Genomic DNA, 23,125 nt, shown 5'->3' with positions numbered 1-23,125 from the left:
CCGCCGCTGGGTCGGGCCCGTTGCCCCCTGCGGTGCGCGGCGAACCCGGCCCAGGCTCTGCCCCGCGGGCCCTGCAATGAGCGCGTCCCCGGGGGCCCGGGCCTGGCCCTGGGGCTGGGGCTGCGCCTGGCCGGGGCCGGGGCCGGCGGGCAGCGTGAGCGGAGCTGCCCGGCCTGCCCCCGCGGGAAGCGCCCCGGGCTCGGACTGCAGCTTTGTGGGAAACGCTCGTGCCCGCTGCAGAGCAGAGCAGAGAGGGAGCCGGGGGTGGCGGAGCCGTTCGCCAAACGTCCCTCTCTGGAGTGGGGTGACTGACCCGTTCCCTCGCTCTGGGGCACCTGGCACTGGCCGCTGTCGGCAGACAGGGCCCTGGGCTAGAGGGGCCTTTGCTCTCACCCCTACCTAGGGCCGTTCTGAGGAGTCCTCCTGGCATTCTCGCATTCGGTTTCAATTTACTGCGCAGCCTTCCCTGACACCAAAGAAGAAACCAGAAGTTTAGAATCCCTCACCCCCTTATTGAGGTTTGAAGTGTGTCAGAAAATCCCTTTTAGAATTTAGGGGTGGAAAAGCCCCAGCAGGGGGTCTTGTATCTCCTGCTTATGCAGGATTGTTCGTTGTGTGGCAGTGGCTTTCTCATGGTGGAGACACCCATGTACTGCCTATCTGTGTAAATGAAAGGGTTTTCTTTTTCTGTTTTGTATTTTAGCTGCAGTGATTGTAGGTACAGCACATTTCCCATTCTTCAGTAGCTAGGAGGATAAAAACTCCCAGCGTTTTCTGTGGGCTGCTGCACTGTGTCTCTATAGCTTGTCTTGAGTAAAAACAAAGAAGTCTGGTGGCACCTTAAAGACTAAGATTTATTTGGGCTTAAGCTTTCATGGGTAAAAAACCCCTTCTGGGAGTTGATAGTCTACTAAAGTAGAGGATAACTTATTTTAGTTGATTTTATGTTGTGATGTACATAATCAAGTTGGGACATTAGGAGATGAGCCCCTGTCTTAGAAAGTTGACCATCTGGGATGTTTGAGGGAGGTTATTTTCTCATATTTGGGCAGTTGCTTTATGGATCATGTTAATTCACTTTTCCTGTAGGTCAGACAGGACTTTTATTTTTTTATCTATGTAGAACATGAGTCTTCAGAACAGACTTGCAGGAAGAATATGTATTCTTTGCCTATTCAGTGTTTTTATAGTATGAAATAAATAGAATAATATGAAAAAAATAAGTAGAGTTAGTGTCTTGTCTTGCTGTCAGATATGTGGGATTAGTTGTATAAATTTTCCTCTGTATTTAGTTTTCAAAGGAAAATTTTTTATTGCAGTTTTTTGTTTTTGTGTTGCAGTATCACAGACTGTGTATGTGTGTCAAGTCTCCTTAGTTACTAAGCAGAATTTAGTAATGTACTGTCTAAGAGTTTTATACTGCATGCCTGTCACCATAATATCTGGGCTTCTTCCACCTAAAATCAGCAGCAAAAGTAAGGTCGCTAATGGACTTCCTGGAGTCTTTGGCACATCTCCCTTACTGAGGTTAAAAACTCTGCTTAAGTGGTTGGTTGGTTCTTACTTACAGCTGCAAAGCAAGAATACATATATGGAATATGGCTCTCAAACAGGAGCTATCAGACATTGCGTGCTGCACTTCCACTTTGTTCACCTATCAGATGTTTTAAATATCTTTTGTAATTGTCTCAGTTGCTAATTCACTCCCTTAGCTATAACTCCATAATGCTCTTAATAGCATGTTTAGACACACTTTCAGCATTTGTAGTTGAAGAGTCTGAGAAACTAGAAATAGAAAAAATATATATTTTAGGTTAAAATGCTCATTTTGTATTGCAGCAGTTCATAAAGAAACGAAGTGCCTGATCTGAATCGGTTTTGTTACTGAGTTTGTGTTTAAAAAAATTGCTTTTTGTGGTGGTGGGAGTGATTTGAAAACTACTTATCTAACATTTATGATAGAATTTGTTGAAAACATCCCCTTGCTTGTTTTAGGAGAGAGAATAGTCTTAATAAGGAAAATGAAATGACTCAATAAGTACAGGTTTCATTGCTTTTCAGGGTAGATTGTTCCTGCTGCTACATCAGATTGTACAGTTTTGCTTCTGCTCTGCTGGTTTAGGTGTTAGCAGAACAAACAGGTGCCAGTCACTGGAGCCACTAGGACAAAGTTAAATCTGTTCTGAACTGATTAGGATACATGGCCTGGATTTACTGAATTCAGAAACTGCTGCAAGTTCAGCTGAAACTCCATCTCCCTGGTGAGATTGTCACAGACAGTTCCCTTTTCTGGAACTGTGTACTGCCGGTAATAACAAAAGAAGCTGATTGCGTATCTTCAGGTCTATTCAGCTACCTTGGGCTATGGATACATCAAAATGTTTTTATAATATTTCATGGATCTTACATAAGAACAACTTAATTTCCATAAGCATGTGGTGGTGAGTTTTAGTGGCTAATCCTAGATGCACTGGTGTTAGAAAGCACAGTTTGTGATTTTAATTCTAACCGTTTGTGCTGTGAATCAAAATGGAGTTTACAGCAAATTAGTGTTTTAAGGCATACTTTTAAACAAATACCTGTATAGTTAATCCTCCAGAAGCGCATTCATCATGAACTACATGGCATTTCCTATAGAGTCAGGCTAGAGAAATAATCTTGTATTTCATATGGAGAGAAAAGCTTCCTTTTTGGTTTCTGAAGAATCTAAGCATGTCTGACAGCAGAGAAATCGTTAATGTCAAGGAAAAGGTATTTGGTTCACAGTTCATTTCTGTTAGGTCAGATCCATTAGGTAGTGAGCATATCCTTGGGCAAGCTCTGTACCTTTGCAAACAGTGACAGAGATTTCCAAATCTTATAACTGAATTTCAGAGTAGCAGCTGTGTTAATCTGTATCTGCAAAAAGAACAGGAGTACTTTTGGCACTTTAGAGACTTTGGCCATGTCTACATCTAAAGTTTTGCAGCGCTGGTTGTTACAGCTGTATTAGTACAGCTGTATAGGGCCAGCGCTGCAGAGTGGCCACACTTACAGCAACCAGCGCTGCAAGTGGTGTTAGATGTGGCCACACTGCAGCGCTGTTGGGCGGCTTCAAGGGGGGTTCCGGGAACGCGAGAGCAAACCGGGAAAGGAGACCAGCTTCGCCGCGGTTTGCTCTCTCGTTCCCGGAGCCACCCAGCAAACCGCAGGGAAGGAGTCCTGCTTGCTCTGGGCTCCGGGAACGAGAGAGCAAACCGGGAAAGGAGACCCGCTTCGCCGCGGTTTGCTCTCTCGTTCCCGGAGCCACCCAGCAAACCGCAGGGAAGGAGACCTGCTTGCTCTGGGCTCTGGGAACGAGAGAGCAAACCGGGAAAGGAGACCCGCTTCGCCGCGGTTTGCTCTCTCGTTCCCGGAGCCACCCAGCAAACCGCAGGGAAGGAGTCCTGCTTGCTCTGGGCTCCGGGAACGAGAGAGCAAACCGGGAAAGGAGACCCGCTTCGCCGCGGTTTGCTCTCTCGTTCCCGGAGCCACCCAGCAAACCGCAGGGAAGGAGTCCTGCTTGCTCTGGGCTCCGGGAACGAGAGAGCAAACCGGGAAAGGAGACCCGCTTCGCCGCGGTTTGCTCTCTCGTTCCCGGAGCCACCCAGCAAACCGCAGGGAAGGAGACCTGCTTGCTCGGGGCTCCGGGAACGAGAGAGCAAACCGGGAAAGGAGACCCGCTTCGCCGCGGTTTGCTCTCTCGTTCCCGGAGCCCCGAGCAAGCAGGTCTCCTTCCCTGCGGTTTGCTGGGTGGCTCCGGGAACGAGAGAGCAAACCGCGGCGAAGCGGGTCTCCTTTCCCGGTTTGCTCTCTCGTTCCCGGAGCCCAGAGCAAGCAGGACTCCTTCCCTGCGGTTTGCTGGGTGGCTCCGGGAACGAGAGAGCAAACCGCGGCGAAGCGGGTCTCCTTTCCCGGTTTGCTCTCGCGTTCCCGGAGCCACCCAGCAAACCGCAGGGAAGGAGACCTGCTTGCTCTGGGCTCCGGGAACGAGAGAGCAAACCGGGAAAGGAGACCAGCTTGATTACCAGAGGCTTCCTCCTTCCACGGAGGTCAAGAAAAGCGCTGGTAAGTGTCTACATTGGATTACCAGCGCTGGATCACCAGCGCTGGATCCTCTACACCCGAGACAAAACGGGAGTACGGCCAGCGCTGCAAACAGGGAGTTGCAGCGCTGGTGGTGCCCTGCAGATGTGTACACCTTCAAAGTTGCAGCGCTGTAACTCCCTCACCAGCGCTGCAACTTTCTGATGTAGACAAGCCCTAAAAAATTTATTTCAGCATGAGCTTTCGTGAGCTACAGCTCACTTCTTCGGATGCATAGAATGGAACGCACAGACAGGAGATATTTATACATACAGAGAACATGAACAGGTGGAAGTATGCATACCAACAGGAAGAGTCTAATCAATTGAGATGAGCTATCCTCAGCAGGAGAAAAAAAAACCCTTTTGAAGTGATAATAAAGATGACCCATAGAAGGTGTGAGGAGAACTTAACATAGGGAAATAGATTCAATTAGTGTAATGACCCAACCATTCCCTGTCTCTGTTTAAGCCTGAGTTAATTGTATCTAATTTGCATATTAATGTGAGTTCATCAGTCTCTCTTTGGAGTCTGTTTTTGAAGTTTTTTTGTCGTTCACCTGCACATCTACCAACATGATATATGCCATCATGTGCCAACAATGCCCTTCTGCCATGTACGTTGGCCAAACCGAACAGTCTGTACGCAAAAGAATAAATGGACACAAATCTGACATCAGGAATAATAACATTCAAAAACCAATAGGAGAACACTTCAGCCTCTCTAACCACTCAGTGACAGACTTCAAGGTGGCAATTTTGCAACAAAAAAGCTTCAAAAACAGACTCCAAAGAGAGACTGCTGAACTCGAATTAATATACAAATTCGATACAGTTAACTCAGCCTTAAACAGAGACAGGGAATGGTTGGGTCATTACACTAATTGAATCTATTTCCCTATGTTAAGTTCTCCTCACACCTTCTATGGGTCATCTTAATTATCATTTCAAAAGGATTTTTTTTCTCCTGCTGAGGATAGCTCATCTCAATTGATTAGACTCTTCCTGTTGGTATGCATACTTCCACCTAAGAATCCTGTGGCACCTTACAGACTAACAGACATTTTGGAGCATGAGCTTTTGTGGGTGAATACCCACTTCCTCAGATGCATGCAGAGTGATTTTACTAGCTAATGCATTTATTGTCCAGGAGGCAGGGTCATGCCCATTCATCATGCCTGGTGAGTCATAGCTCCACATAGGAGCCCAATATTAATTATTGGACATTCTCATATCTGCCTGTCAGTCTTGTATTAGTTGCTGTGGGAGGGAATGTATTGGCAGGTCCAATTTGGCTTAATGGGTCAGTGACTTGTCAGATACTGTGGGTCAGCATAACCTGGCAACATCTCTTGGGCTATCTAATGTGTTGTCTAATAAAAGCACTCCTACATGTTGACTTGTAAATTGGTACTGCCAGTAGCTGCATACACCTTGAGTAAATATTAGCTGAATCCTAAATTGTAGGTGGTGGTTCCAGAGTAGCTGGAATTTGATAGGTGCTGAAAGAATTTCAGTATTCTCAAATTGTGCTAGATATCTTGTTACATTTTAGCCTGTTGGGCTTATGGTACTGTTGTAAATATTGTTATGAATCTCAACAAGTCTGGGAGAGAGCTGTTTATTTTTACATAAAGCAGAATTTCAGATCAGTCATCCACCTCAAATGTTTTATTTAGCACTTTGTATTGTATAAACTAACTTTTGGGAAGGCAAGGGAGAACTTTTATATTCTACCAGAAAAGAACTTTAATATCTTTGGTCATTAATTTGATCTTTTATGATGTTTGTTATTGACTGTTTGCTCTGGAACATTGGAATTGCCATACTGGATCAGACCCATTCTCCATCTTGTCCAGTATGCTGTTGATGAGTGGCCAGCAATAGATGTTTCAGAGGAAGCAAGAAACTCCACAGAAAGCAGATGTGGGATAATCTGCCCGCCCTGAAGGCCTCATCTTAATCTCTAATAATTAGAGGTTGGTTTAAATCCTGCAACATGAGGTTTTAGTTCCCTTCCAATACTCTTTTTGTTAGTGTTAATTGTTATAACATTGGGTATTTTTGTTAAGCATATAAATGTCCATTGCTGTTTTGAATTTTGCCAGATTCTTGGCTTTAGTAAAATCAGGTGGCAAAGAGTTGCACAATCTAATTATATGTTGCATGAAAAAGTATTTTCTTTCGTCAGTTTTGAATTTGCCATTTTTCAATTGCAGAAGCTCCCATCTATCTTTTCTAGACAAGCCATTATTTTATTTACTTCTTAGTAATCTCCTTTCTAAGGTAACAATCTCAATCTTTTCAGTTACTTGTCATTTGAGTTTTTCTATGCTCCCAATCATTCTTGTTGCTCTTCTCTGAACTGTCTCTAATTTTCCGATATTCTGTTCAGAAAGGTGTTCTGAAGGAATAGAAAATGCTTAAAGATCTTGTATTTAGAGAGAAGAAATCAAATCCACCAGTCTGCAAGAGAATGAACAAATGTATATTATTTCACCTTTAACTATAGTGATGCTGCTGCTGCACTACAGTCAGAAGGGTGTCAAATAGCTATAACAAGCATATTTTATAAAATTTGGTGGGATTATAAAAGGCTTTATCAGTTTCTTTCACCTCTGTTTTTTTCACATTGGGTGGGCAGTTTCAGATACAACACCTGCCCATGAATTCTCTTGCCAATCTTTGAGGCTTTACAATTGCATTTTTTCCTATTTTCTAGTGTGTTTCTCTCTCCCTTGCTGTGTGAAAGACTTCTACAACAAGGGAAACAAACTGACCACACAGTACTGTCAAATACATAATTAATCTCCCAGATTTGGTAATTTTAAGTGTTCCTTGTCAGAAAGATAGGTGAACAGTTTTCCACTAGAAGTGTATTTTTCAGTTGATGTCTCTCTTTTAAAGTTATCTTAACAAATACATAAGTCTAGAGAATAGGACATGGTCTTACTAATTGTTAAAGAAAAAGGAACTGTTTAACCTAATCACTAAAGGCGGGTGTATGCTTAAAATGCTGCATCGGCGCAGCTGCAGCACTTCTGTGAACTCCCATCAGCATAGTTAATCCACCTCCCCAAGAGAAGTTCTCTACACTGGGGGTTAGGTTGGTATAACTACGTCGCTCAGGGGTGCGGATTTTTCAAACCCCTGAGCAACGTGATTATACCCATATAGTCTGTAGTGTAGACCTGGCCTAAGTCAACGATAGATTTAAGCATAGAGTGTTACAAGTGTCCAATCAGTTTGATCAATTGAATGTTCATGGTAGCTTTTTGTATTATAACTTCGTAAGTGAATAAAAGATTTAGAGAGTCAACCTGAAGAACTCCCTTTTTACAACGTTTTAAATATATTTTTAGTCTTTTGTGGAAGTTTATTCAAGCTCACCCAAATAGTTATAAATGGAATTATAATGAACCTTGTAGGTGCTTACAGCCAGCATCCCTAGGTGTACAGGAAGCTGAGAGATTGCTTTTACGAAAACATATTAGCAAACTATAAAATGCATGTGTACTGACGATCTTACACCTGTGCCCTTTTGTCAGTGGAACACCTAGATTTCAGTTTAAACCTATCAAGCACTGTAACAGTGGCACAATGTCCTTTATTCTTAATTTTTTTTAATTGAATTGTGTTTAGCTGGTGAAAGGTGCTCGATTGACAGCTCTGGACACGGATTATTCACACAATTGGTATAGCACAGGTAGTGGTTGGGGCAATGTTGGGGAGAAAGTTATCCAGTGTGCCTCAGTCCTGCCCCAAGGGTAAGAAGGGAGTTCAGTCTCCAGGGCCCGTTCAATCAGACATAATATCATTAAATAGTTTGTTTGTTTCTCATTCAAGTTTTATGGTGGTTTCATTCAACAGTTTACTGGTTTGTTTCATGGGTGCATTTGCCATTAGGCTTTTCATTATGTCCATTCAGAAATCCATAACAAATACTGAGAGCTCTTTTGGCATCTTCCTGAATCTGCTGAATTTGTTTCCATTTTTTCTTTGAGCTCTTCGTTTTGTGGGGTGCTTGTGTTATTTTAGTGGGTTCATCAGTTTATACCCCACGTCAAATGGCTAATACAGAATTCTTTCTTTGGTTTAAAGTTAGGATTGAAAGCACTTTTAAAACATTTAGCATCATCCAATTTCAGTATCTAGTTCATTTTTCGCAGTATTTCTAGTTTTAGTTACCAGAATTAAGCTTTTTGCAGAGATATTTTCTATTGAAAAATCTGTATGTGACATGCACTTATACCTCTCACATGTGGAAAAAGCATGGACATATGCACCTTTTCATTTCCAGTTGTCATCCCATCCCCAGTGGGCCTGAGTCTGTGACTGTTATTAATTTAGTTAGACGGAGGGTGAAGTACTATCTTTTATTGGACCAACTTCTAGTGGTGAAATAGACAAATTTGGAGTAGTACAGAGTTCTTCAGGATATATTACCTTATCCTCCTTGTCTCTCTAATAACCTGGAACCAACATGGCTGCTAACATTAATTTATTTAGATATTTGGCCTGGATAAGCATGTTATTTGTATTCTTTTCTCAGACATTTATTGTAATTGTGGAAAATACTGCTGTGTAAATGAGCATGTAGCTATCTTACACCAGCAATACTTAAAACAGGCCACCCTAGGTCTGCTGACTGGCGCCATAACAGGGGTTATATTTCTGCATGGATGAACGTTGCTCGAAGAGTTTTCCCCAGTGCATTAGGCACAAACAGCCTTTTCTCAAGCAGTTACAGTGCAAGTGTTCCTGTTCTAGCTGTCGTCATAAGCATGTTTTGTGTCCATTGCGAGAAGAAAAAAATCAGGTTTCCCTTAATATTTGAGTTTCTGATGTCCTGCTTCTGTTGTCTCCAGATAAGGAAAAACCTTAATTTACAGAGGCCAGGGGAGCTGCTGGAGGATGTGTGAGAGTGGTGTCATCCAGTTGGTCCCCTCTGCCTTCCCACCCCTTGGGTTATAATTAGTTTGATGGGAAAAGGGCATTGGATTTAATCTTGGTTGGAAAGGTCTTGTGTGTTATCTCTTATCTCAGGATGCTTTAGTGCCATGATGTGGAAGCAATTGCCTTATGCCATATAAAAGTGGTGGCATCAGGATAATTGACACTACTTTGACGGTCTTCTGTTGCCTATTTCAGTTAATTTAATCAGTTCCTATTCACCATCCATATGTAAAAAGACACTGTATACATTGTATATGAAGAATTACCCTAGTCTCTGAATTTGTTTGGTCAATTGCCTGAATTAGGTAACTTGATTCAGTTTGCCTTGTAATAACAGTTCAGAATCTGAAAAATATGGTACTCTGACAGAGGTAGTAATAAACCAGAAGAATATTAGTGAATAATGAGCTCTTTACAGAAAGCAGTGAGAGCTTTTAACAAATATCGTCCTTACATTTGTTACTTGCAAGATTTTCTGACAGTTATATTTTTGTTTGGGTGTGTGTTTCTCTGCTCTGTAAATGGGCATGTAATGCTCATTTTTCATTTCATTAATGTTTATGAGAGTGATTTGTAATATGAAGATAGTGTGTACTTTTCATTTTGGTGAGGTGGGGAATCTGAGGTGAGATTAATGAAGAAACCAGCAACCCGTTTTCTTCCTTGAAGTTTAGTTAAAAGATGGTGGCAAAGGAATAGACTTGATTAAACAAGAAATGGTTCGTACATCATACGCATATGCATGCATGCACACAACAAAAAGAATAAACTTGCAATATACAAGGTAAAATTATTGCAGAAAAAGGGAGCGATTAACTGCACTTTTGTAGGAGCCTGAAATATTTCATATTGCCATTAGGAGACCATGCAAATGAAGAATATTGTTCTGTGCCACTGGGTTACATTATGAATCTGCTATATCCATTCTACTGTACTAGGGTTGAAACAAGCAGTATATTTATGTGGTACTGTTCCTGCCTTAGGCTGCCATCTGGAGATGCCCCAAAGGTACTCTGGTAATGCTGTTCTTTCATACCCATTACATCTTGTTGGCATGAGCTCTTTTAATAATGGCTCTTAACTTCATTCTTACAAGTTTGAGCATTTTGGAGTAAAACCAAGAGTTGACATTTCACAATAAGTATTCCCAATGGAATACCTGTCATCATTTCCTGATCCTTTCAGATCTGAGAAATTGGTTATTTCTCTCTGTCAAAATGGGGAGGGTAAGAATAACTTAAATGTTTTGTATATTTCAGACTGTGCAGTGAATGTCCACAAGAACTGCAAGACCTTACTGGCTGAATGCAGCAGTACCAGACCCAAGGTTGGTTTTACAACTTTTCTTCCTTTGTTATAATGGAGTAATATCACCTAAATAGTGTATTGTATTCAGTGGAGTTACTCTGGTTTACACCAGCTAAGAATCTGACCCTATATCTTCAAATCCTTGAATAGTTACTAACTGGTCCAGCTAGTGTCCTTTGATGGTTTATGTATGTGTGGGGAAACTGAGGCAGAAAGGCTGATTTACCTAAGGCTACATAACAAGTCAGTGTTAGATTCACCCTCAGGAATTCCTGGTCCTTGAGCCCATTATTTGTTCCTGAAACACACTCTCTCTCAAAGCAAATTATGCATATTCTTAATTTTTGGGACCCCTGATTTTTAATGCCACTGCATGGATAAATAGGTAACACAGCATTGTTGGTCCATGTTTGAGGATGCTTGCATGAGAGGAGGGAGGTTGATCAGAACAGTTACATGCTAATTATAATCTGAGCACTGTAGAGATAGTGGTTTCGTGTTCTAAACTGTAAAATCTTCTTCTGAATCTTTGTAAGCCATGGGTCAGTGCCTTGACTTCTAGCCAAGCAGTTCATTTTTTACTTATCTCTATCAAAATATGCTCATAGGATTCCATGCAAGGTTACTGTGTGGTCATAATCAACTATGTATTTGTAAAAAAAAATATATATATATAATATGTTAGTCCATTCCTGTGTTTTAAAACATGGTATTTGAATATAATTTCCTCCTTCACTTACGTATTGAGACTTGCATTCAAATTTTGGGTTTTTTTCCCCATGTGCAACTGTTGACTTCAGAGACCTAAAGCAGAGAAGAGAGTAATATGGGGAAGAACAGAGAGTACAGAACAGCCCAAGTCTTGGCAGTCAAGAGACGAACGAATCAATTTTCAGCCCAGTCCTGAGGGCACAATTATTGTTGGTTTTCTACTTTGTATTTTCACATCATCCTGTGTTGTTGTTTTTTAAACATGCAAATACTATTGTGCCTATCTTCTGTGCAATAGAAATGTTCCATTTGCAGATACAATTTTCTACAAACTCTAATACATAACCAGGCTCCCACAAATTACTCTTAGAACAAGAGAAAGGAGAGAAGTAGGCTGACATAGAACAGAAGACAAAATCAATAATGAAATGGAATGAGACCCCCATAATAATTACCTGCTACAGAAATGTATTTATATTTCCTGCATATTGACATCTTGGCTCTTAACAGATTGACCTTTGGACGTTGCCCTGTCATACGAATGAGGACTTGTCTGTGTGAGAGAGTTGCACTGATGTAATTAAAGTTATGATTTAAATTGCTTTAACTAACCTGCACAAAGCCTTGTGCAGACACTCTACTTTTGGTTTAAACCAGCTTAAGCCAATTAGGAATTGGTTTAAAATAAACCAAAATAAGCTACTCTTAACCTGAAATAAGTGTCCACATGGGTTTTCACGGTTTAAATAAAGCTATTTATATCACACCTTTAAACTGTGCAGCTTTCTGATGTAGGCAAGACTTAATCCTGCTTATACTCCATAAAGCATTCTTAACATTTTTTGTAATTTCTAAGTCTAGATACATTGTTTTGTTTTAGAATGTGAAAAAATGTAAAAACTTTTTCTATGAAAGCTTTTGGTTTCCTAGTTTTAAGTGTAAGGATCCACCTGTAATCTGTAATTCATGATGCTGAAAATATGGTTCACTGTGAAATGATGCTCTCATCTTTTTAGTTAAGGGCACCCTTTAAGAAATTTTTTTTTGTTTTCTCTTATAGCAGAAGGATTTGCAATACAGACCTCCTGGATCCCCACAAAGTTCATCGCAGTGCTTTAACCCAGGTTTGTACTAAAGAATGATGTCTGTGCTCAAGGCTTGTCTGTTGAGTTTTATACTTTTTTCTTTAATTTGTTTTAGAAACAATATATAGTGTATTACTGAAGGTTAGAAAAGGTCTCTTTTAATAAGATGACTTCATTTTTCCCCATTGGGAATGAACTAGAAGCGCTTAGAAGTCTCCTGTGTGTTTTTATCCATTTATATTTTTATTCTATTTTATACCTTCTTGCTGTGTAACTTCAAAATATCGCAGTGAAGAAAGATCGATAAGCTAGTTTCTCATTGATTGCCTATTCTCTGGCTTCTGAAAAGACTAGAACTGTGAACTGGAACCTTCGTTTTACATCAGATTTTCATAATTGTCTATTAAAAATTTGCCTGCAGCTGGTGCTAGCTAGCAGTCTCTGAGACAAGCAGGCATTAGCCATCTGAAAGATATATCTTTGTTGTCATAAATTTGGAAAAGGGATTGGGGGGAAAAAAATTTGAAAAGAGCACTTATTTTGAAGTATAAGCTCTGAAATAGCTTTTTGCTATTGCCATGGAGCTTTCAAGCACTGTTATCCAATAGACAAATCATTTTTCTCCCTCCATCCCCCATATGGCTGTGGTGCTGAAGCTGTGCTGAGGCCTTTTGGATCCCACCAAATGGGCATTTTCACCATCACAGTCTGCTCTCATCAAACAGTATGTAAGATTCTGCACCTTTTGCTCTGAGTTGTTTCTAGAATTTGGATACTGGTGTTTATTTTGTGGTACAGCTATTCATTTCAATCAGTGATTACATAAAATGCTAACAAGGTGTTCTCCATCTAGTGGGTCAGAGTCAGCTCTCTGTTACGCTGGTGTAAATGTGTTAGAACTGTTATGTGTTTATGCCCATATAAGTGAGATCACAGTCCAGCCCTGTGTGTGTGTAAATACAATTTTAGATGGCAGGAGTTGATAGGTGTGTGTTAAGGGGAGAAACAGACTCCTCAGGTTGTAAGAAGACTCGGTTGATCATAACAAGGACAAAATTAGTCTCTGCCTGGATGCATTGGTCTCTATTTAGTTGTGTTACTCACTGAGACACATTGTAGATGAGGATGTCTGTTATCTGGAGTGCCAGTGTGTGTATGGTAGGTGGTGGCTGACTTGCATGTCAAGGTTTTTTTTTTTTTTTTTAAACGCTTTTACTGAGGAAACAGCACAGGGGGACTAATTGTTTGAATAAGATAGGTGACTGTTTTTGTTGCCAAGAATGGCTTTGTCTCCTTATGGTGAGGTTTAGAGACTAAAATAGGAAACATGAAAGAATAATGAAAATGGAAAAAGTTAATCCTAGGTCTTGTGGTTGGAACAACTCTGTGGTATACAGTCTGGTCTGGTGTGATGGGCTAACAGCAATCAATGATGACTCTCAGCAGTGTGCAGACAGTGCTAATTGAACTCAGAAAATGACTTTTTCTTTACTCTGCTAGGTAGACTGAAAAATGGGAACATAGTCAAAAGTAGAAGGGCTAAGAAGTTGAAAAGAACAGCTAATGCCATGGGCAGTGTATGTCTTTACTCATAGTATACGCTGTATTAAAACAGTAAGTTACATCTAACTGGCACTTTTTTAAGCAAAAGTAATTTCAGGAGTAGGCCCTAAGATGCAAGGAAGCAGCACTGAAGGCTCCAAGATTGGTTTGACCTTATTGGCATTTAGGAATATTTTGTGTGTGTGTTCTGCTTGGTTTTGGCAGTGAAAAGCTAAAAGCTGTTGGATTTGCTTATAAATACATATTGAAGGACTTTTTGGAATGTGGATGATGGTTCTGAAAGACTGTATCAGCCTCTTTAGTGCTGTAGCTTTCCTTAAAGGCACTACATCTGCACCATACACTCTAGTAAATTTGCAGTCTGAAATTCTCAAGGAAATTGGCATATACGTGAAAATATTACACACTTGGTGAACAAATTTGCTTCTAGCCTGATGGTTCAGTGGGCTACCAAACAACAATTTTTTGCAACCTTCTTTTACCAAGTTCTAGTCCTATCTAGTGTGACATTGGCTTAATGTCTGATATATTGTTTGTTTAGAAGATGATGGATACACTGCACTTCCAGGGGATGGTTTGTTAGCACCCTTCCTTCTCCAACTTTTATAAAAGGACCAAAGCTATTGCATCAATAAAAAGAAGACATTCACTTTTCAGCCAGGAAAGTCAGAAGTCATTTTCTCAGTATAGTTCTGGAGTTGCTGTAGAAGACAGCAGGTTGCTGTGAATTGGATCATTCCTGGCTGGTGAAAGCAAGCAGGGAAATACTGTGCCTGTTAGTTGAGGTTGTCATCATTTCCCTGCTGGAGACTGGATGCTAGCTATCCTCAAGAAAGCTATTATGAGTCCTTTGCTCAAGAAGCTACCCATTGACGCTGACCGGGCTAACGATTGACCAGTGTCCATCCAATCTTCCTTTTCTGGCAAAGTCACTGAGTTTGTGTCAGGAAGCTCTGGCTTCTGACTGGGCTGTGGAAATCAGTCAGGTTTTGGACTTAGGAATGAGACAAATAGGTTCCATTGGTAGAGGATTTCGTCTTGTTGGTGGGATGATTCTTTTGGGTCTGTCAGCTGCCTTTGCTATAACTCACCACTAGGTTTTACTGATACATCTGCACTTCCTGGCAGCAGGGACAGAGTTGCTTGCTTTACTCCTTTCTTCATGAAAGGGTGCTTTGGAGCAGTTTCTCTTTTGCCTGGAGGCAGGGCACCGTAGGGGTCTGTTTTATTATTCCTTCTGTACATGGGCGGGAGGAATAGAGGCTACATTGTTTTCAGTATACTGATGATCTTTGGATCTATGTCTCTTGTATGTCAGACTTGGCAGGTACAGTGGAATGAGTGATCTGGTGTCTGAGAGTGGGATGTGGATGAGGACTTGCTGAAATACTGTTGGTTGGATGTGGGAACCAACCAGGAACATTAAGGAAGATGACGTTGTCCATCCAGTGGAGGCAGCAACCTGTGTTAGAGGTTAGCAAGTTCAAGGTTTTATAAAAGAGGGAGTCCATGGTTGCTTAGGTAGCAGCTGAGGCCCAGGGCACTCAGTCATGTGCGCCTGACTGTGTCAGATACGGACCTTGCCTCAGTTATCCACACCTTAGTCTCATGTCACAGTGATGATAGTTGTCATTCTGTGGAGGGCTGTACCTTGGGACTGCAAGGAAGCTGAAGGTAATGCAGAGCACTAAGGACTTCTGTTAAGCAGGGTTTCAGTCAGGGGACATGTAACCTCTGTAATTTGCACTAGCTGTCTTTTAGCTGCCAGGTGGTGGTCAGGGTTAGTAAACAGCCTTAATTAGTTTGGGACTTGGCTACCTAGATTAGGCAGCATCACTTTCCAAGTAACACTACCGTGTTTGCGATCAAGCGCTCAAGCTAGCACTTCTACTCCTTTTCAGAGAAAAGGGGGTAGAGGCAGTGTTCTGGGAAGGATGTCTGACTTTGGAACTCACTCCCTGCCCTGTTGGTCTGCCGGAGACTAGATTTGTTAACCTGCAGGGGTAGTGCAGAGCCCCAGGCTTTTGATAAGGAATAGTTGTGACTTGATGGTCAAATGAATGTGGATGTTATGTTGTTCTTTGGAGGTGAATATTATGAATCTGTATGGTTTTGGCTCGGTGGCTTAATTTTTGAGTTTTATTCTTATTTAAAGGGATACAGTCAAATTGAAATATAGTCTGTTAATAGCAATTTCAGAACCTACACCTGCCAGTGTTTGTTGTTTTACCATCACGCTTTGCTAAACTTTTAAAAATGCTTTTCTGTCCCTGGTTGTTGTGTGAACGATCCATGCAAACTGGGAGGCTGACCCACTTCATATATGGAGCAGGGACAACACAATCAAAATGACTATACACAAAATGCTCCTATATGCAGTGTAAACAAATTGAGAAAAATAACTGTTGTTGTCTTTCAGTGGTAGTGATTTTAGGGGCTGCATATAAAAATGGCAGGTGAAAAAACTCCATACAAAAGTGTGTTGTGGTGGTGGGTTGTGGTTTTTTTTTTTTTTTTTTTTTTTTAGTGTTGATGACCCCTTTCGTTCTGTTACACTATCTGGAGCCATGGCTATGTATTTGTTAAAATATATAAAATCTTTGCAATGCTAGCTTCTTTCTTTTTGTTGCAATCCTTTGTAATGGGTTGATAGCCCTTTCTGAAATGTTGTTTAAACAAGATTGTTTGTAGGCTTTAAATTGATGTTATTAAAGATTTACTTTAACTGGTAAGGTGGACTGTAATTAAATTGAACTTGCTTCTTTCTCCCCACACTTTTGCATTACTTTTTCTATATATGTGAGCCCCTCGTTTTGACAGATGAAAATCCAATGGCTCAGTCCTACAAACTCAAAGCATCTTTGAAACCTAGAGTTATTCGAGTGAGATTCTAGTTATATAGTAAAATGATGAGCGATGCAAAGGCTCATGATATTAATACGTGCACAGATGACATTCTTTACTAATGAGATATTGTGCTAGTGTGTTGAATCTGGGCAATATCACTATGAGTAGGGATCCAATTAATGTAACCTTTTTGTGTAGAAATCATAGAGAGATGGGGATTGGTTGCAATGATATATTTTAATGCACCCTTCAGAACAGTGGTTCTCAACCAGGGGTCCTGAGGCTGGGGGGCTGTGAGCAGGTTTCAGGGGGGTCCACCAGCCATGGCGGGTGTTAGACTTGCTAGGACCCAGAGCAGAAAGCCAAAGCCCTGCCACACAGGACTGCAGCCCCGGGACCCCAAGCCCCAACACCCAGGGCTAAAGCCGAAGCCTGAGCAACTTAGCTTTTCAGTGCCCACTGTGGTGTGGGAGCCTAGGCAATTGTCCTGCTTGCTACCCTCTAACACCAGTTGTTGTGGCACAGCTTGGCCATGAAGTTTTTATAGCCTGTTGAGAACCCTATTTCAGAATCTTGTTCAAAGTTGCATTGTCAGGACATGAGTAGAACCCAGTGTCTTGCCGCTCCCCCCCAGAATAGAAGCCTTACCTTCTAAAGGGCGCAGCATCAAAGACACTGTTACTTAATGGAAAGTCACCTCTGTCTTAAAATAAGACTTTTGAGAAGATGCAATTCACCTGGAACCTGAATTTCAAACGCACGTGATACTCTCAGGGCTTGGCTACACTCGAAACTTCAAAGCGCTGCTGTGGGAGCACTCCCGCAGCAGTGCTTTAAAGTGCGAGTGTGGTCGCAGCGCCAGCGCTGGGAGAGAGCTCTCCCAGCGCTGCACGTACTCCACCTCCTCATGGGGATTAGCTCGCAGCGCTGGGGAGCTGTGCATCGCAGCGCTGGGGAGCTGTGCATCGCAGCGCTGGGGAGCTGTGCATCGCAGCGCTGGGGAGCTGTGCATCGCAGCGCTGGGGAGCTGTGCATCGCAGCGCTGGGGAGCTGTGCATCGCAGCGCTGGGGAGCTGTGCATCGCAGCGCTGGGGAGCTGTGCATCGCAGCGCTGGGGAGCTGTGCTCGCAGCGCTGGGGAGCTGTGCTCGCAGCGCTGTATCTTGCTGCGCTCAGGAGGGTGTTTTTTTTCACACCCCTGAGCGAGAAAGTTGCAGCGCTGTAAAGCGCCGGTGTAGCCAAGGCCTCAGAAAGGATATTCATTCTGAGGGCTCTCTTGAGTAATTGTTGACATGATCTTATCAAGGCTTAGTTGAAAATTTGTTACTTAAGTGAACAGAAGGTCACTTTGCAGTTGCCATGTTGTTGCTGTGGACTAGCAGATGTATGGGTCTCCATCAGTGACATTCAGAACTGCTGAAAATCAGGTTTAAGCTGTTTGTTCTAGATAAGAACTCCAAACACTGAGCCTCTAGACGCAGAAAAACTCTTTAATTCTTGCTTTTTTTTTTTGTTATGATCACAGTATTAAAATAGTGTTCATGATAACAATAAAATGATCTTCCTCACGGACTTTAATCAGGCTTTTGATACAAACCAGCTGGCTTTGTAGGCCAACATTTGGCAATAAGTGGAACGTTTTCTCATGAAAGGCTGGATCCTGCCACGTCTTATGGACTTAGTCCACTGAAGCCAGTGGAACTCTTCCTATGATCAAGTGTTTGTGGGATTGGGTCCTAATATTGAAATTTATTTTGTATTTAAAGACTTGTAGCCTCTTCCTCTAAAGAGGCATTCAGTAGCCATTGGCCCTCCTTGTGTGGAAGTCAATAAAACAATACACAAGGGGAAATCTCTGGCATTTGTATATTTAGTGGAATAGCAAGTTGAACACGATCCATCTGCTGCTTAGCTGAACACTACTTTATGTAGCCTGGAGTAATAAAGGCTATACTTTCATTGCAGTGTTTTGGTAGCTTCATGAGTCAAAAGATTGATTTATACATGTCACCAGAAGTGCAAGATGGAATTAAAGCCCCATTCTATGCACATATTAGTGATTTATTTATAATAATCCCTGGTTTTTAAAAACTTTACTCATATATCTGTCCTTGGCATCATCTTGCTCCCCATTTGGTGGAATCTGTACTGCTCCCTTCCTCCCTTGAGTTCCCTTCATGAGCTTTCCACCTCTCCTCCTCTGGCTTTTTTTTCTGGGAGTCCACACTCTTCGTGCCTCTCTCATTGCAGCAGAGCAGTCCAGTGGGTATTATGAGCACTTGGAAGAAAGGGCAGCTGCAGATTTAATCAGTGATGTGAAGTTTTAAAGATTGTGTCTGGCTGGTTTCTCCACCTGTGACTTTTCTAAAATCATTGTGAAAAATAAGATAAAATTAATGCACTTTTTCTCCAGTTCCTTATTCTACATTAAAGGCATTAATACTAAGAAATTATATCTATTACAGGCTTCCATGCATTGTATAATAGTGATTATAGGTTTAAATATCTTTCCAGTTTGCAGTCTATGTAGATTTTAAAAGAATTGAAAAGTTGAAGTATTAAAATTCAGTTTAGCTGGGGTATCTGTTAGTGTGTGTATAAATCACTATGTAGCAATAAGCATGTCAGAGAACTGTTGGGTTTTTTTGTGATCTCAGATTTTTCTTGTTTGACATGAAATGTTCTATGCCCTTGTACAATAGGGTGTGAATAATTGTGTGTAGATTATGGTGTTTTACTAAAGGAGAAGATACTTTGCAATTTCCACACTAAATGGGCACAGCAGGGACCAATTTCCTGCACTTCAGACCTGCTGATTTAGCCAATACAGTACGTTAAGTGGCAGCTTTACATTTCTAGAAGGATCACAAGGTAGTATAAAAACAGTACATCTGTGGGGCCACTTTACTGCGCTAAATCTTAGGGCAGCCAGTTGCAAGCATGGGGAATACAAATTCAAAAAGCAGTGGCAGAAACAACACAATGCCAGCTCCTCCTGAGCTGTCTTTTTGTAGCTCATTTTCAAGAAAATGGAATGAGAATGTCTTTTTGGACAATGAGCTCTTGACATCCAAGATCTTATCTGCTCTCCAGCCACGTTCAGAGAGGAGGGGTTTGAGAGCCGGCAGTTTGCAGTGTGCTCCTCACTTTTTGAGCACCAATTCAGTGTTTGCTTCTGTAGCAGCCTCTCTGAAGGAGCAGCCCCGAAGTGCCCTTCTGGGCTCGGATGGCACCCCAGTTCTGTCTCGGCATCTCGGCATGACTATCACCCAAAGAGGAAATCCTCAGTCTGCATTGAATACTGCTGATTCTGTTCATAGATTTGGGTAAGTAGACAGCTTCTCTTTTAAGCCACTTTGTTTTTCCTATTGTACGTGTAAAAACAGTTACGGAACTAAATCTCTTCCAAATTAAGGACATGCAGCAAGCTGTAGAGAGTATTAGATGAATCCTTACTGCTGAATTGCATTGAGAAATGTTCTCCAAATGGACAGCTGTTTGTTTCTTTGTGAAGCTGCAAAGTCTCTGTGGTTCCTTTCTGCTATGGATGAAATACCATTGATTATGGTGAAATTTGGATTGTGGTATTTGAGTACCCTTGTCTAAGCTTTATTGTCCATCAAAGTCCTTTGCCTCTAGGTCTCTGGAAACCTAGGAATAGTTTCTTAGGCTGAATTTTTTGGGCCACGCAGTGTAGTTGACAATGCTGTTTAAATTGAAACAGTCCTCTGTTTTAATCAAGGGATATTTCAAAGCTATGTATCACATTTTTGTTTGCCACAATTGTGTGTCATCTTATTGACGGAGCTTTTAGTATTAACCCTACATAGGCTCAACATAAAATTAGGTGCCTCTTAAGGTGTAGTACCAAAGGTTGTATAAGAGTTGATTTGATCAAGAGAAGAGAATAAGGGACTTTAAATTTAAACTGAAAATTTATCCATTGAGTTCCAATGTTTATTACCAAATTGAATTTGACTATTTCATGTCAAAAAGCAAAGGTAGTCTTTTTGTGTTTGTTCAAACTAATTAGCTCCATAGTAAAGGAAGAATGCAAATTAAAATGGTTTGTTATAGATAACTTAGTTGTGCTTTTCTCTCAAAAAATTAATATTCTATGTTAAAGTAACACAGTTGTACAATTTTTTTGGCTATTTAGACCAATCACAGGAGAAATGGATGAAGGGGATTCGGGATTTATAAAATTTAAGCAGACATCAGATGATGTTGTCTCACTTGCACCTTCAACAGCAGAATCCATTTTTCTAGAAGGTATGGAACTTCTGTCTTTTGAGGATTTCCTGCTGTTGTTTTTACAAATTGAGTCTCAGAGACTATTGAAGTGTTTTAACTCTTTATGTTCATAAAAGTTATTGGAGGATATGTCCAGGGCGTAATATTAGTGAAATGGAATGTGTTTTTGATCTAGATGCGTATGCTTCCTCTCTGAGAAGTGAGATAGAAACAGATGCTCATGAGTTTGAGGCAGAATCTTGGAGTCTCACAGTGGAACCATCTTATGCAAAAGAGCAGAAGGGAGCAGTTATGAAAAGGCAAGATGTCATTTATGGTAAGAACAATCTATTTCTGTCATTTACATAGTGCTTCTATTTTAAAATGTCTCCTATTGCTATTTTGATTAGTATAATAGGATTCAGTGATTTCAGTGCCTCCCTGTTTTCCTGTGTGCTTAGAAGCCAGGATTGTGTGAAGATTTTCCCTTTTCTACCCCTGGACATGCTGTGTACTTGGGTTCTGATTTGTTAGATTGTTAAACAACTTGTGGTTTTCAGGTTGCTAAAATAAGCTGTAAATTCCACCTATAAAACAAGGCAATATCCATAGCCACCATCTCGAGCCATGATCTGAAGATATCATAATCCTAATCAAGGCGAAACTTGGTCACTACTTGGTTGGAAGATTTCCAAGGAAAGTGTCAGTACCCTAGTAGAGCAGTAATCTTTCTTTAGTACTGAGCTAGGGCCCCAGAATGGTGTTTTTATGCACATCAGTGTGGCTGAAGGCACTATCCTTCTAATGAGACATAAACTTAAGACTCCATGTTCTTAAGGATCCCATGGTTCCTTTTGCAAGAGTAGGCTTGTCAGGCCAAATTGCAACCTATAATCCTAAAACTCCCTCTAGGGCTTTAATTGGATTATAAGGAGTCTTCATTTCTCCTTCTAGAAACTCTTTCTTTCAAGAAGCGTTTATGGTTCAGAATGCTAGCTCGATTCCAGCCCAGAGATGAATGAATTTTTTTTGTTAATCCGGAAGTTCTTCACAAATTGCATGAATAGGGATTATTATTGCTGTCGACATTGATTACTGTTTTTGCACTGCATGTTTCAAAATGTTTACAGTTGCTTCATAGTGCAGACTACAGAGTTTTAGACAGACTAGAGAATTTAGCTGTCAGATTTGCACAGTCCTTAGAGTTGTGTTGCATACCCAGTTTTGAGCTGATCTCTGGAAAGTCTTTAGCACTACCATGCTGGTGTTTTGCTGCTATAGTCCTTGGCACGTATTGGTGATACTGCTTTATTACTGTCTGGGAGAAATCCAAAAGCATCATAAATGAGTTTTCCTTAGGCTCTTCCGTAGCTGTGAGAGTATCTCATGTCGTATGTTTCTATCCTAATGAGATGTTTAGATTACAGTAGTTCAAGGTCTCCTAAGCTTTGACTTGAATCATAATAGAAGCTGTCAGTCTTCACCCGACCTCTGTAAAAATAAGGATTTTTTTTTATGGATACTGAAAGCACTCCCTTCGAGAAATGCACAAACTTCACAGCATCCAACACACAACAATATAATATCGTCTTTCAGTTTCTTGTCAATAGGAAGTGGTGGATTTGTTTTATAAATTTAGAATGAAGTAAATAGCTGAGCTGTTGATGCCCATCATTATTTCAATGCTGCCTTTGCTAGCAACATGCACCAGAAGTGTGGTTAAGTGGCTTGCTATGGCTGTTGACTTTCACAGCCTGCTCTGCTAGGTGCTTGGCCAGCCGCTGCCTAACATTTCTAAATAACTAACATGTTTTCTCTCCAGAACTCATGCAGACTGAAATGCATCATGTCCGAACACTGAAAATCATGCTGAAGGTGTACTCCAAAGCACTGAGAGAGGAGCTGCAGTTCACAAACGCTGTCATCAACAAAATCTTCCCTTGTGTGGACGAATTGTTGGAGCTGCATGGGCAATTCCTGTTTCAATTAAAGGAGCGACGGAAGGCATCCTTGGAGGAAGGCAGTGACCGGAATTACATTATCCAGAACATTGGAGACCTCTTGGTACAACAGGTGTGAACTAAGCTCTGACAACATTAGTTAATGCTATATTTAACTTCTAAGAACTTAAGTGTAATATTAAAGTTGGGTTGTGTAAAGTTTGAATGTCGTGGGCCCTTGACAAAACACTGGGTTTAAAGTGCTCTGTCCAATACCACATTTGTCTTTGGCTTCCAGAAATGCAGCTCGTCCCTAAATTGTGTGAAATGTTGAACATTTCCTTTGTGTATTTATGCATAACATGGCATGCTGCTGGGAA

At 41.2% G+C, this 23,125-nt stretch overlaps 2 protein-coding genes across 2 annotated transcripts in view; both read left to right on the top strand.

The window, feature by feature from the left end:
- Window positions 1-11,481, top strand: part of LOC127040383 (rho guanine nucleotide exchange factor 18-like) — a 29,987-nt gene extending 18,506 nt beyond the window's left edge. The window contains exons 9-10 of the mRNA XM_050934488.1: window positions 10,319-10,386; window positions 11,168-11,481. Of these exons, the coding sequence (XP_050790445.1) occupies window positions 10,319-10,386; window positions 11,168-11,338 (239 nt within the window). The 3' untranslated portion in view covers window positions 11,339-11,481. The remainder of the gene's footprint in view (window positions 1-10,318; window positions 10,387-11,167) is intronic.
- Window positions 11,482-19,497: 8,016 nt separating this feature from the next.
- Window positions 19,498-23,125, top strand: part of ARHGEF18 (Rho/Rac guanine nucleotide exchange factor 18) — a 32,031-nt gene continuing 28,403 nt past the window's right edge. Inside the window, exons 1-4 of the mRNA XM_050934487.1 lie at window positions 19,498-19,898; window positions 20,732-20,844; window positions 21,002-21,142; window positions 22,628-22,878. Coding sequence (XP_050790444.1) covers window positions 19,513-19,898; window positions 20,732-20,844; window positions 21,002-21,142; window positions 22,628-22,878 — 891 coding nt within the window. The 5' untranslated portion in view covers window positions 19,498-19,512. The remainder of the gene's footprint in view (window positions 19,899-20,731; window positions 20,845-21,001; window positions 21,143-22,627; window positions 22,879-23,125) is intronic.

This window comes from Gopherus flavomarginatus, chromosome 24 (genome assembly GCF_025201925.1).
Source record: "Gopherus flavomarginatus isolate rGopFla2 chromosome 24, rGopFla2.mat.asm, whole genome shotgun sequence".
Taxonomy (NCBI): Eukaryota; Metazoa; Chordata; order Testudines; family Testudinidae; genus Gopherus; species Gopherus flavomarginatus.
Note: the sequence above shows the minus strand (reverse complement) of the source record. Positions and strands in the feature narration are given on the sequence as shown.